Here is a 15,595-nt window from a genome sequence, read left to right on the forward strand (position 1 = left end):
GACTAAAAGCGTTGATGGTTCGGTTGGAGCAATACGGGGTCCTTTTGAACATGGAGAAGTGTTTGTTTAACGCAGACAAGTTGGATTTTCTGGGCCATGAACTTTCCGAAGAAGGAATTAAACCGCTAAAAAGCAGAGTTCTGGCACTCCAACAATGTTGTGAACCTACTAATGCTGGAGAACTGAGAAGTTTCTTAGGATTGGTCACTTATGTGGGAAGGTTTATTCCACACTTAGCTTCCATAACAGATCCGCTACGTATGCTGTTGAGAGCAGGTAACAGTTTTGAATGGACCTCTAAACAAAAACTAGCTTTCGAGGAGATTAAGCGTGCGATTTGTAATATCAGTCACCTGGGCTTCTTCGACGTGAACGACAAAATTATCTTGATAGCAGATGCTAGTCCCTCTGGCCTGGGTGCTGTACTTCTACAAGAAAATTCCAGAGGAGAACAGATAATTATCGCCTATGCGAGTAAATCGTTGACCAACTTAGAACGCAAATATTTCCAAACCGAAAAGGAGGCTTTGGCCTTAGTTTGGTCAGTTGAGCGGTTCAGGTTATATCTTCAGGGAACACGCTTTAAGTTGGTCACTGATTGTAAACCCTTGACGTTTTTGTTCAGTCCCCGGTCAAAACCTTGTGCTCGTTTGGAACGATGGGTATTGCGGCTTCAATCCTTCAACTTCGATATTGTTCATGAGCCAGGCTCTACCAACTTGGCCGACGCACTTTCGCGACTTTCACGGCCAGAGCCACAGCCGTTTGATACTGAAAATGAAAATTACGTACAGTTCGTGGCAAACGTTTCAACTCCTGTGGCTGTGAAATTGGATGATATTAAAGAAATGTCAAAACAAGACGAAACCATTCGTGCTGTACTTCACGCACTTGAAGTTAATGTTTGGACAACAGCTACACTGCTGTTTAAGCCGTACGCGACCGAGCTTTGTGCTTTGGAGAATCTTCTTCTTCGCGGTGAAAGGATTGTCATTCCGGAAGCATTGCAAAGCCAAGTACTACAATTGGCACATGAAGGGCATCCTGGTATTGTGGTTATGAAAAGGCGATTAAGACAAAAAGTATGGTGGCCCAACATGGATAAACAAGCTGAGAATCATGTTAAAAGATGTAAAGAGTGTACTCTCGTATCATCACTGTCACCCCCGGAACCACTGATTCGAACAAAGATGCCTAACAAGCCGTGGACGCACATCGCAGTTGATTTTATGGGACCTCTTCCAACAGGGCATAACTTACTAGTACTTGTTGATTACTTCAGCCGTTTTGTAGAAGTGGTAATCATGCGAGAAACCACAGCTAAATTGACAGTCCAAGCCCTTCATGAGACATTCTGTCGCTATAGAGATAAGTGACATTTCAACACACGAACACTAGCGCAAATTTTTCCTCACACAAAAGTGCACGCCGATTGAAAGGCTATTCAGATTGCATATGCAAATATTACCCAATCGAATTGGGTAAAACGGGTAAATAATGATAAAACTAACGTCCGGGGTAAGAGTGCAAATATTTTCCTCGCAGTTTCACAACTACATCTACAAAAAAGGCACGCATACATTTGAACGTGATTACCACTATGGAATCCCCGAATCCATGAGAACAGATAATGGTCCACAATTTGTTAGCGAGGCGTTGAACAAATTTTGTCTTGAGTTCGGTATCGAGTTAGTCAAAACATCACCTTATTGGCCACAAGCGAATGGAGAGGTTGAGCGTGCAAACAGGTCTTTGAAGAAACGTCTGCAAATCAGTCAGGAGACACCTCATTCCGATTGGAAGTGGGATTTGCGCATGTATCTCCTTATGTACAATTCTACTCCGCATTCAACTACAGGAGTGGCTCCATCGGCTTTAATGTTTGGTAGAGTGCTGCGGGATAAACTTCCGTCAATCCCATCCTTTGAAAATAAACTGACCGAGGAAGTTAGTGATAGAGACCGCGAAAATAAGCTAAAAGGGGCAGAGTACATCAACCAACGTCGCCATGCCTTACCCAATCCAATCAGTGTAGGCGATACAGTGGTTGCCAAACGTGTTACCAAGGAAAATAAACTGTCCAGCAATTTCAGTCCCGAAGAATTGGAGGTAATTCGTCGCGATGGATCTGATGTTACTCTTCAATCCAAGGAAAATGGAAGACTCATCCACCGAAATGTTTCACATCTGAAGCCGATTGTTTCGGGACCTCAAATTACAGATCAAGACAACCCGTTGTCCACCGGTGTTCTGGAAACAGATAATGGAATAGAACCAGCAGCACATCAGTCCACGTCCAGTTTGAGTTCACAGGTACAGCCAAAACCAACGGGGCCAAACTCAGAAAGTACACCTCCACAACGACCTCTACGACGTTCTCGGAAACCGGGATATCTGGATGACTATAGTTTGAATGCTGTTCAAGACATGTGTGAAGAGGAGGAAGTGTAGAGTCGGTGACGGATACACGTTACCTGAACGTTACCCTAGGCTAGATTTAAATTATTTGAATTCGATGAGATCAGAGTAGGCTATCAAATAAACGTTCTCTTTTTGAATCACTGTACGACAAACTGGTTGTGTTTTATACCATCGCCGATACTACAGAATGGTGCTGTTGTTACGTGCTCCACTCCGTTTTCGTTGCAGAACTCCTTGAACTCGGCGCTAGTGAACTGCGTGCCATTATCTGACACTAGGACTTCAGGCATTCCCTTGTTGGCAAATAGGCTTCGAAGGAGGTTGATTGTAGCCTTCGAAGTGATGGACTTGGTTGGGAAAATCTCCGGCCACTTGCTGTATGCATCCACGGTCACCAGATACTCGCCCTGCAGTGGGCCAGCGTAGTCGACATGTATTCTCTGCCATGGAACCGTTGGTTTGGGCCACGGTTCTGGTGTAACTTTTGGCGGAGATCTTGCTGCTGAAGTACGTCCTATTGCTGCTGTTGCTGGAACTCACGCTGCTGTTGGAGGATCTGATTGGTGACACTTGGTTGGTGACACTTGATTGGTGACGGCCTGTTGATGCTGCAGGTACTGCAAATTTTGCAGAATGAGGGCATCGTTCGTGGATCCAAGCTGCGGTTGGTTGAGGTTAGGTGGTGGCTGCTGCTGAGGAGGTTGTAGAAGAGATTGTTGCGGAGGAAGCTGATGTGGCAGTGAAGGATGCTGCTGCTGCTGGGCATTCTGGTGGTGATGCCCGTTCTGGTTATGACCGGGTGGATTGACTCCCGATGCTTGCTGCGACTCCTCCATTGCACTGTATGTGCGCTTTCTCCTTTTCGTCGGCGGCATCGTGATAATTTTCCGACGGAGTTTTCACTACGCGAAACCGGTGAAACCGACATAAATTACGTATAAACTCGTCGCCACTGTTGTGATGTAGCGAGGCGGCCCATTTGGGCAACGAAATCGTGGGTTTACAGTTATAAAATGATTAATTGATTCAGTTAAATAAAATGTGACTTCTATTCTACATCACACAAATAACAATGATATAATGACAAGTCTAGAATGTTCGACACACAATGATGACGTCAACCGGTGACAGTCGAGGTTGCCAGCGGAGAGCCTGATGGATTCCGTTAGGGTGATCATTTAACCCCAACAAACTTCTTCATGGATTCCTCCATGAACTCCCAAAGGAACTCCTTCAGAGTTTCCTTCAGGAACCATTTTAAGAATTGTCTAAAAAATCTCCCAGAAAATTCTTCATAAACTCCTTCAGGGAATTCTTCAGGAACTCCTTCGGAGATTTCTTCAGATATTTCCTCAGGGAATTCTCCAAACATTTCATCAGAAGTTAAATGAAGATTTTATTCGGGAATGATGTCCAAAGAATATCAGGCACTCGTTGAAAAATATTTATGAAACAAAAATCTAATCCTTAAGGGTTTCTATTAAGCAGTTTTGAATGCAGCTAGGGGGTTTCGACTGATAATGGGTTGCTACGGAAATTCTGGCTTTCTCAGTCTAGGGAATCCAAACGATATAATTTACATTGCCCGACGTTTCGGCCTGATTTATTTGGCCTTGAAAAAGGCCAAATAAATCAGGCCGAAACGTCCGGTTAGCAGAGGAAGTGTCATTCCCCCTGGGATTTCTTAAGGTTTATTTACACCTGAAAAAATTTCCATGGAAATTCTTGAAAAAGGCCAAATAAATCAGGCCAAAACGTCGGGCAATGCAAATTTAATCGTTTGGATTCCCTAGACTGAGAAAGCCAGAATTTCCCTTAAATACAGCTTTCATATTATTTCTGGAGTAGTTCCTGGAAAAAAGCATTAACTGATTAGAATCGTTGAGTAATTTCTGAAACAATTTTCAAACGAGTTCCTGAAGAAAATCTTTAAACAGCTCTAAAAAGAATATGGAAGAACTTCAAATTAGCATCTTTTGAAAATAAATTCATAAAGAAAAAAAAAATGCAGGAGAAAATTTTCAAGAAGCTTAATTAGGATTTGACCAGAGTTTCTGGAAAAAAACTCTTAAATCTTGCAAAAAGTCATGATCCTAGAACGTTATTTTTCAAGAAAGGTTTCCTGGTTAGCTTCCGGAAGAAATTTCAAGAAAAAAATTTGTTCAAATTAAAGCAGTTATTCATGGAAAACATGTTTATCTGTTTATGAAAAAGGTCCTAGAAGATCCCTGAAATATATAAGTGTTCGTGGAAGAGTTCTTGGATTATTCCCCCTTAAAGAAATTTTAGGAGAAATCTGTTATGGATTTCGCTTTAAAAAATCCTAGAAGAGTTTAAATTTATTGTCGAATTACAATTTCTGTAGAATTCACTGGAAGATTTGAGTGGGGCTTACTAAAGAAATCAGGAAGCACTAAACAATAACAAACTCCTTAATAGCGAACCGAATTCCGAAAGGAAATCCAAAAAATCTGCAAATGCATTCCTGTAGAAATTTTTAATGCAGTCGGTATAGAAATTTCTGCAGAAGGAGTCCCTGGAAATGTCTCTGTCCATTATAGAGAATCATGAAGCAATTAATGGAATTCCTGGGCGAAATTTTTGGAGACCTGTTGTGGGAATGTATGCAAGAAAATTGAAATATTAGAACAAAAATTGTTAATAAAAATTATTCGTAGAATTCCTGCGAGAATTCTTGGAGGTAAAAATCCTAGTTGAAATGTGAAGGAATTTGTGAAGGAAATATAAATGAATTGCAAAAACATTAAAAAAAAAACTGGGGGAACTCCTAAGGATCCGAGAGTGGTCGTAACAGGGCGTTTCAGGAGGTTTGTGAAGCTTTGCTGGCTCTCAGATAGGCTTCATTCGTGGAGTTTCACAGGGTGTCGGAAGGGATCAAAAAGGATTCAGCGGGTCTTATAGTTTTTAACAGGCTCTGAGCTTTACTTAGATTTCATTTTAGTTCAAAAGTTTTCCAAGGCGTTTCAAGAGGATTCAGAGGAGCTTCAAGAGGCATAGATGAGTTTCGCGGGGGTATCAGAAAGAGTTTCAGAGGCGTTTCAGGAGATTACAGATGGGTTTCAGAGGATTCTCACGTGAGTTTCAAAGGGATATCAGGGGGTATCAGAGTCGTATCAAACAAGGCGTTCCAGCGCGCTTTAGGAGGTTTCAGAGGAGCTTTAGTAAGCTTTTCCGGTACTCAGATGAAGTTCATGGTGGCTGGTGGATTCTGTAGGTTTCAGAGCCGTTTCGAGGCGTTTCAGGGGGGTTCCAGGAGGTTGCACGGTTGGTTTAAGGGCTTCACAGACTGTCACGTGAGTTTCAGGGGGATTTCAGAGGCATTTCAGGAGGGGATTTTAGTGGCATTTCCAGAGGGGGTTTTAGTGGACTTTATATGTTTTCAAGTGAGTTTCACGGAGATCTCAAGGGGTTTCAGAGGCGTATCAAGACGTCTCAGGTAGGTATAGGACAATTCGCGACTGTCTAAATAGAATTTTTACCTCCAACAATGGATTCATTATCTTATCTTGTCTTATCTTTTCATTGTTTTTACCATAATCATTATAGTTATAACCTTAGTGAGTGGATTTCAAAGTTGCGTCGTAGTTTTTGCAGAGTGCTAGGCTGGGGTGAGGGCTATTCAAGGAGCTTTACAGGCTGAAAAACTTGCGGAGAGAAGACACAGAATGTTGATAATGGACTACCCGCTTTGCGCGCAGCCACAGTTGATCAGCAGGAGTAAATCAATTTAATTTTGTATGGCGAAATGCATCTAATCTCGAATTACTTGAAATAGAAAGCTTTTCCCGAAAATATATTTGGTAGCCTTAATAGTGGTCACCATTGTGCACAACCACTACCAAATATTTTTTCGAATAATGTGTTCCACTTCGAGAAATTTGCCTTTAGATTGTATTCGCCGTATTTAGCGATTTTTCGCGCATAGAAGCTAGCGCCACATTGGTCGATGCGGAGAGTAGGAAAACAGCCGATGTAGTTAATTCATTGACAGAATGATAGATGAATCAGTGTAAAAAATCGCGGTCTGATGGGATTCGAACCCATGACTCCGTATTCGCTGGACTGGCGCATTAACCAACTAAGCCACATAACAGGTAATGATTCTGCGGAATGGCGGTTGGCTTCATAGGTACCCAGGTGAGATTCACGGGGTCTTCAAGGAGTAACAGAGGCGTATCAAGGTGTTTCAGGACGTTTCATATGGTTTTTAGAGTGCTTTCCAGGCACTCAGGTGAGTTTCACGGGTAATTCAGGGAGGCTTCAAGGCGTTTCAGCGCGTTTCAAGAGGTTTCGAAGGTTTCAGCTGGATCTTATGGGACTTTTCTTGGCTCTCAACTGGTGAGTTGCACGTGGCTTTCAGGGGGTTTCAGAGGCATATCAAGGCGTTCCAGGAGGTTTCAGACAAGCTTGGGGAGACTTTTCCGGCTCTCAGGTGAGCTCATGGGGGCTTCAAAATAATTCAAATGAGCTTTAACGGGCTTTGCTGGCTCTCGGGTGAGTTTCGCGGGATTTTCAAATAGGGTCTCAGAGGCATTTCAAGGCGATTCAAGGCGTTTCAGGAGGTTTAAGATGAATTTTAGGGGGTTTCACAGGCTCTCAGGCAAGCTGCGCAATGGTTTCAGAGGCGTATCAAGGCGTTTCTTAAAGTTTCAGAGCATTTGGTTCTCAGATAAACGTCAAGGGGTTTCAGAAGCGCATCAAGGCGTTTTTGTGTGTTTCTGAAAATTTCAAATGAAATTAAGTGGGCTGTGCAGTTCTCACTTGAATTTTGTAGGTATGTCAGGGTGGGATGCATTTCAAGGCGTTTCAAGGCATTTCAGGGAGTTTCAAGAGGTTTCAGATGGGTTATAGGGGGTTCATAGATTCTTGGTAGAGCTCCACGGGGGTTTCATGTAGGTTTCAGAGGCGTTTTAGGACGTTCAAAGGAATTTCAGGATGTTCAGAGGTCCAGAAGTGGCACACAAGCTTTTTGGAAAGCTCAGGGCGATTTCAGGGGGGGGGGGGGGGGTGACAGTTGGGTTCAAAACCAGTCCGTAAATAGAAAAGGCGTCTAGGGAGGGGCGCCGGGAAGGGTGCAACCCCTAAAACTCCTCCCTTATGCACGGGCTTGGTTCAACGCTATTTCAAGATGTTTCATGACGTAGCACAAGGTTTCATAGGGATTTAGGGGGCTTCAAAGGCTTCAAATGGATCTTTAGTGTTGTTTCAGAAATGTTTCATAGAAAAATTTATGCGATTTCAAAGGCTTTCAGGTGAGCTTCAGGAAGATCTCTGAAGCATTTCAAAGCATGTCATGCATGTTTCAGGCGGCTTCAGAACTTTAAATATGCTTGTAGATCCGATGACCAATACTCAAGGGAATTCTTGGAGATAATCAAACAGACATTGAATTCACTAGTAAAATTTTGTTACCCAGTGCCATAAATGCTCATCTCTTGTCCAGCAACAGTACTTCCTTACAGAAACACGGTTTCTTAATATACACGGCTCAGCACACCTCGCAATTTTCCAACTGTGGCATGCTTGAATGGACGGAGCCAGTTCATTATCGAAATCATGTCGGCATTTCTTCCTTCGATGCCCGTCCTCATTAGCAGGTGTATTTGCATATAGCCTCGGTCGAACGTCTAAGCTCTCAATCCATCTTGTGAATCGTCCCGGAGGTGAGCTGCAATAGCAGAGCGTCGATACGCACACATCAAGTTCAGTACCTCTATTACGACGACCGACCGACCGACGACCCGCTACACGAATGAAGCGAACAAATGGCAGATATAGACTCTGTATCCTAACGTAACAAGCTGCCACAGACTGTTTCTCCAGAATCGACATTGCACCACCGTTTCCGATCGCTCAGGGCAATGCAGGCAATATCTACCATGGCAGCCACGGTTTCCGTACGAACGTCGTCGTCTCCGCTGCTCGGGCGCTCTCATATTCATATTCCTAGATCTAAGAACATGTCCCGATAAGGCATGGAGGAGCTGCTCGGTACCTACGGTGGAAGTGGTAGCGCACAACTGACTGCCGGCTGGAACAATTAGTCGTTGCGATCCTTACAAATATTATTCGATGTATTTTATTGCAATCCCAAGTTATCTTTCTCCGCCCCTCCCTGCCCCGCAAAACCCAGCTAAAACAATGTGCACACAGTGATTCAATTTAAAGACAAGCCATCCCCGGTGTAGATTATTAGTCTCTTTAGCAGTGGCACTAGAGAGCGTTCTCTCATTCCTACGCGATGAGACGATGCGATGGTCCCTTCGCTGGGAAAAGTAAGAAATTTAAAGCACCATCATTGTGATGCAAATTGCAGCCTGACTACAACACGAAAGGACCGCCTCGTTTGCTTCTGCTCTAACGTAACCGCTTTGGATCTTCCGCATTCTGGGGATTTTGGGTGGCCAAAAATCAAACATTCTTATTCTTAGATTTTTTGGAACTATGTGTCATTGCACATTTATTTCAGCTGGCTGACTTCCCTTGACGATGCACCTTCGTACTCCACGGCTAACGTTCTGCCGTAATTCTGCAAAGTGACGTAAGCGACATTGAAGGTTTTGGCCCATTTTTTGGTCATTATGCATAAAACTCTTCCTCATCCTTTAAGTTTCTTTCCATAGATGATAGATTACGACTAGATCTTGCATTCTAATACAGCAGGCAAACAACAGCGTTATTTTTACCAGAATACCAGAAAATATCAAAATTTTGAATGGCGCTTACGTCACTTTGCAGAATTACGGCAGCGTTGGTATCTGCTGATGATAAGGTTTCAACGAAAGTTAAACTTCAAGGTAAACGAAGTTATCCATCACTTCGAACGTTTCAAGTTTGTTTTGCCACCATTCCAAATGTTCTAGCAATAATATCCGCATGTCTTCCGCAGAACAGACAAATTGGCCAGATTGAGTGAAAACTGTACCCTGGCTGTTAAGACCAGCTTAACCGGTAACACCTTCCAAAGCGATATTGTACAGCAGGCATGAGCGTCCATCACCTTGTCGTAGTCCTCGGCGAGATCCGAACTAGACAGAACGCAAAAAATCCCTTACGCAATCTTAGGCATAGCAGTTTCTCAAAAAAAATCTCAATAGATTCATCTGGAGGTCCTTCAATGGTATCGCCAGAAGTTCCTCCAGGTATTCCTCCAACAGGGATTGTTTAGGAGAACTCTCCTCAAGGATTCTTTAAGATTTTTTTTTCCGGTGATGCTTTTCCCAATATTCTCTCAGCAATTCCTGCAAAACTATTCCAGAATCTGTTCATCGGCATTTTCAAGAAATTTTTCTTTGAATACTTGCGGTGGGTTCTCCAGTTCTTCCTGGTATACTTTTAAAAATTTCTTCAAAAGTTCCCTTTTTTAGAAATTTCTTCAGTGGTTCTCTTGAAGATTTTTGGGTACTAATCCTTTCAGAAATTGCATGAGAATTCTTCTAAAAATTCTTCAGCTCTTTTTTGAGATTTTTTAAGAATTCTGCCAGTACCTACCAGTACCGCCAGTATTGTCTGCAATATCTGTAGACATTTTTAAGATAATATCTATGGAAATTCGTCTACGGATATCTTCAGAAATGCTTTAAAAATCTCTTCAGTTATTATTCAAACAATTTTTTCCATGCAATTACTTCCAGAGTTCCTCCACAAGTTTCTCATCATCTTTTTTTTCTAGAAATGAGAAGGTAATTCCTCCAGAGTTAATTGCAAAAATTGTTTAAGGAATTTTGGACCAGGAATCTTTTCGACACATTTTCAAGAATTGATTCTGAGAACCTCCAAAGAATATTTTAAGGTATTCCTTCAAGGATTCCGTCGAATATTGTTCCTGCAATTTGGTACAATTTTGCAAAAAAAAACTGGAAAATTTCTTGGAAGATTCTGAAGCAATTCTTGTAGGAATACCAGGAGATGTTTTCGATGATGTCACAGGAACAATATCTTAAAAAATCCGTAAGCAATCTTTTAAAAGAACTCTTCTGAGATTTCCTGTAAATTTTTAGAGCAAACTGTGTACGTATTTCTAAAGGAGTTCTTGCAAAAATTTATGGAGAAACGCCCCGATAATCTTCTGTAAAGATCCCTCAAAATCACTTGAGACGTTTTTTCTAAGAATTTCTGACGAAATTCGTTGGATATATTTCAGGAAATACCTAGAAGAATTCGTGGACTAATTCATAGAGCTTTCCTTAGAGGAACTGTCGAAGAAATTTCTAGGGGAAATACATGGAGGAATATCTGGAGGGATTCCTACAGTAATCTCTGGATGATTCCCTGAAAATAGCGGCGATTTTCAATAAAATCTTTAACCCTCTAATACCCAACCCCGCCTTTAGACGGGGTATAGTTTGAGCATTTTTGTAATTTTTGTTTCGTGGAAAATCAAAACTTTTATATTTTTGGCTGATATTTAGGACTGTTCTGTATATCTCAAATTGATTTTTGGTGTATTTTAAAACGTATTTACACTTTTTTAAAATCGTTGTAAAATTGATATTTTAGTCACCTTTCAGAAGTCAATGTCTATTTTGTATTGATTCGCTACAATTAATATATTTTAAATTTTTCTCATATCATTCTATCCTAGTTTAATAGTTTAAGGGAGTCGAATACACTCTAAAATTATTTTCCTTAAAATTACACGGAAAACAAAATTTCCCATGAAAAAAAATTAAAATTAAAATGTTTCAACGATAATCATAAAATCTCAAAATGTTTCCGTCTCAAAAAATCCGTACTCCAAAGAGGCTTCCAGGAAAAATATAAAAGTGTGGGGATGTTCAAAAATAAAAATTAGAAAAATCAAAAACCGAAATTCACGAAATCGAGAAATAAAAAGAATCATCTTCCAAAACATGTTTAAATCGATTTTAGATGACGAAAAATGATATTTAGATCAAAATCAAAAATTTGGGTATTAGAGGGTTAAATAAAATTCTAGAACGATCAGATGATCAACTTCTTAAAGATATACCTATAAGAATTTCCAAAGGAGTCTCTGGATGGTTTTCTTTGAAAGAATTTATGTAGGAATCCCTGGAAAAAAACCGAAAATAGTTTTAAACGAATCTCTAGATAAATACCAAAAATGATCCCTGGCTATAAAAAAGAAATCCGTGGAAATCTTCCTTCCAAGAATTCTCAAAAGGATTTTTTTATGTAAATTTTTCCGAATCATTTTCGACAAATTTATTGAGAATTCTTTTGAATATTTATTTGTGAATACTTGTGGACATTTTTGTCAGATTTTCTATAGCAACTCCTGAGAATAAACTTCAATATATTTTGGAATTGAATTTTGCAAATTTCTTTGAAAAGATTTCTTCAGGAATTCGATGCTAATAGTTATTATTTTACTGATGCTTTGGAAACTTCTTAAGTAGTTCTGATAAAAAATTTATCTGGCAATCGCTTTGGGGACTTCTCAGGAAGTTTATCGAAAATTTCTTTAGGTTTTCCTTTGATAAATCCTTTACAAATTGACTCGGCAATTCCATTTTCAAGTTTCTTCTGAAATTCCAAAGAAATTGTCTGGAAACTTCTAAAAGAATGGCAGAAGAAATTCGAAAAAAAGATGAAATATTTCCGAAAAAAAACACACCGAAGGAATTGTTAAATGAGTTTCTTAAAAAAATTTCTGAGAAATTTCCAAATAAATGGCCTAATGAATTTTCAGAGGAATTGCGGAACGAGCTTGCTTTGAAACGTTTGAAAAGATTCGAAAAGAATTCCATACTTTACAAATAAGCTGCCGATGGAGTTTTCAAAGAAAGTGGTGAACACCAAAAAAGAAATAATCAACGAAACAGCCAAAGGACTTTCCAAAGAAATTTACGAATAAGTTTCATATATAATTTCGACAATATGTATGCACAAATTGCCGAAGCAATTTTCGGAAGCAAGAAACAAAGAATTTTCCTCCGAAATTCTTTGTTTCTTGCTTCCAAAAATTGCTAATTGAAATTTCAGTACTAATTTCCAATGAAATTGCTAATCAAATTTCAAAACAAAAAAAACTTCAAAAAAAACAAACATGCCGAAGGAATCGTCCAAGACATTGCCAATCCAATATCAGAAGGATACACCAAAGAAAATCGCAAAGAAAATGACGAAGGAATTTAAAACAAATTTTTGAAAATATTCTCTTGTTTCAAAAGAAATTCCAAATGGAAAAGACGAACAATTTTCAAAAGCATTACTTGAGAAATTCACTAAGCAATTATCCAGGAATTTTCACAGAAGTAACCAAATCATATCCCAAATATGTTGTCGACAACACTTTCAATTGTATTGCTGAAGTAAGTGCCGAAAGGATTCCCAAAGGAATTAATCGAAAATTTTCATTGAATGAAAATAAAAATACTGAAAAACAGCTAGGAGATAGTACAGTTTTTAGAATTCCTGCTTCTCAAAATTGTTCTTGAAATTCGCGAATAATGTCTAGTTCGAATAGAAAACACAAAACTCCTATGCTGTATGAAATTTTGAGAATTTTTTCACGAGTTTGTGATTCATGCTTCTGTTGTGGCAAATTATTGTCATGTAAAAATACACTGAAACTTCCATTTGGGTAGGATCCATTTTGGTAAAATCTATCTAGGTCTCTCCATTTAGATAACGTTACCTAAATGGAATTTGATTGTGTACAGAGCAGTTGGGGTACACAAGATTACAGATAAAGTTGGTTTACGGGGAAAAATCAGAATTGAGAATTAAGGGACGTTTACGGAGTGTTTAAGGGTTAAAAGTTTAAGATTATCCAAGAACTCTCTGGAGTTTAGGCCATCTGATCTACAAGCGTAATCAGTGATCTGTTGGAGCATAACGAATGAAATTTAAGCTTACACAGCCTCATGTTGCTATGTGTTGTCAAGTGAGGAGTTCGTTGTCAGTTTGAGGATCTCCAAGAACCTCCTTGCATATAGGTCACCGGATCTACCAATGATTCTCCAAAGTACTCCAAAAACTCCCTTGAGTATAGGTAATCGAAAATACGAGGGCTACTAGTTGTGTCTAAGAGCATTAAGAATGAGATTTATACTCACACAGCCCCAGGCATCTATGGTCTATCAAGTGGTGGGTTCTATGATTCTAGAGTTAAGGTCATCTGATCTACAAGCTTAACCGCAGTGATCTATTGGAGTATTACAAATGAAATTTTTGCTTGCATAGCCTCATACAACCATGTACTGTCATGTAATGAGTTGGTTGTCAGTTTGAGGATCTCCAAGAAATTACTTGAGTATAGGTCATCGGGTCTATTAACTTATTTGGTTGTCTCTAAGAGATTAACGACTAAGGTTCATACTCACATAACCTCAGGTAACTATGGTCAATCAAGTTTTGAGTTTGAAGAATCTTTAAGAGTCTCCAAGATCTCCCTTGAGTATGGGTCATCGAATTCACGAGGGCTGCTAGTTGTATAAGAGCATAAAGAATGAGGTTTATCCTCACACAGCCTCAGGCATATATGTTCTATCAAGTGCTGGTTTCTATGATTGTAAAGGAGTATCCGAGAACTCCCTTCTCGGATACTCCCTTCTCGGGGCCATCTGATATACAACTGTAATCAGTTTTCTATTGGAGCATTATGAATGAAATTCATGCTAACGCAGCCTCATGTAGCTATGTGCTATCAAGTGACGAGTTCATTGTCAGCTTGAGGATCTCCAAAAACTTCCTTGAGTATAGATCATCGGATCTACTAACGTATTTGGTTGTCTCTGAGAGATTTTCGAAATAGAAAAAAAGTTAAATGGGGTTCTATATTCCTCTGAAACTGCTCTGGAGCATCTCCATGGTATGCCTTGAAACGCTTTTAGAACGCATCTAGAACTCTAATGAAATCTTCATGAAATTTACCTAAAAGCCTCTGAACACCCCCCCCCCCTGAAACCAGTCTGAAATTTTCTGAAACGCCCTCAAACGCATTGAAACGCTTCGAAACGCTTTGAAACGCCTCCAGAACCCCCTGAAACCCCATGAGTCCCTGAGGCTCTTTACCCACTTGCAACGCTTTGAAACACCTCTGAACCTCCTATGAAACCTGCGAGAAATTCTCCTGCGAGCCTCTGAATCCACCTAAAACCCTTCTCAACCTCCTGGGACACCCTGCAACGCATTGAAACCCTTGAAACGTCTTGAAACGCTACGAAACGCTTTGAAACGCCTCTTTAACCTCTACAAAACCTCTATGCAATTCACCTGAGAGCCTCTGAAGCCACCTAAAACTCCTGTGAAACTTCCTGAAACGCCTTGAAACGCTATGAAAAGCTCTGAAACGCCTCTAAAATCCCTATAAAACCTCCGTAAAATTTACCTGAGAACTTTTGAAGCCCCCTAAAACCCTCCTGAAACCTCCTAAAACGCTCTGAAACACAATGAAACGCCTTTAAACGCTTAGAAATGCCTCCGAAACCCCTATGAAATCTACGAGAAATTTACCTGCGAGGCTCTGAAGCCCCCTAAAACCCCCTTGAAACATCCTGGGACGCCCTAGAATCCTTATAAAATCCTTATAAACCTCCGTAAAATTTACCTGAGGACCTCTGAAGCCCCCTAAAACCCCTATAAAGCCTCCTGAAACACATTTTAATGCCCTGTAATTCCCGAAAACGCTGTGAAACGCATCTTAAACCCCTATAAAACCTCCGCGAAATTCACCTGAGAGCCTCTGAAGCCTCCTAAAACCTCTGTAAAACCCTCCTGAAATGTCCTGCAACGCTCTGAAACTCATTGAAATGCCTTGAAACATATATGAAACGTATAAGAAACCCTCATGAAACCTTAGTAAATTTCACCTTCGAGCCTTCTTAAAGCCTTCTTAAAGCCCCCTTAATCTCCTGAAACGCATTAAAACGCCCTGAAACGCCTTGAAACACTTTGAAATGCCTTTAAAACGCCTTTAAAATCTCCGTGAAATTCACCTGACAGCCTCTGCAGCCCCCTTAAGCTCCTGTGAAATCTAATGAAACGCCCTGAAACGCATTGAAACGCCTTGCAACGCTTTGAAACGCCTCTGTAATCCATATAAAATCTCCTTGAAAATTACCTTCGATTCTTTAATGCCACCTACAACCCCTGTGAAACCTCCTGAATCGCATTGTAAAATCTTGAAACGCTTTGAAACGCCTCTGAAACCTCCGTGAAATTCACC

At 40.4% G+C, this 15,595-nt stretch overlaps 1 protein-coding gene across 1 annotated transcript; it reads right to left on the reverse strand.

Annotated features, from left to right (window-relative positions):
- Positions 1–2,558: 2,558 nt before the first annotated feature.
- LOC134291919 (uncharacterized) lies at positions 2,559–3,296 on the reverse strand. Its single transcript, XM_062860373.1, has 2 exons — positions 3,006–3,296; positions 2,559–2,861 (listed from the first exon to the last, which is right to left on the reverse strand). Exons 1-2 carry the CDS (start codon positions 3,294–3,296, stop codon positions 2,559–2,561), a joined length of 594 nt encoding a protein of 197 aa, XP_062716357.1.
- Positions 3,297–15,595: the final 12,299 nt, after the last annotated feature.

The sequence above is a fragment of the Aedes albopictus genome, chromosome 1 (assembly GCF_035046485.1).
Source record: "Aedes albopictus strain Foshan chromosome 1, AalbF5, whole genome shotgun sequence".
NCBI classification, from domain to species: Eukaryota; Metazoa; Arthropoda; class Insecta; order Diptera; family Culicidae; genus Aedes; species Aedes albopictus.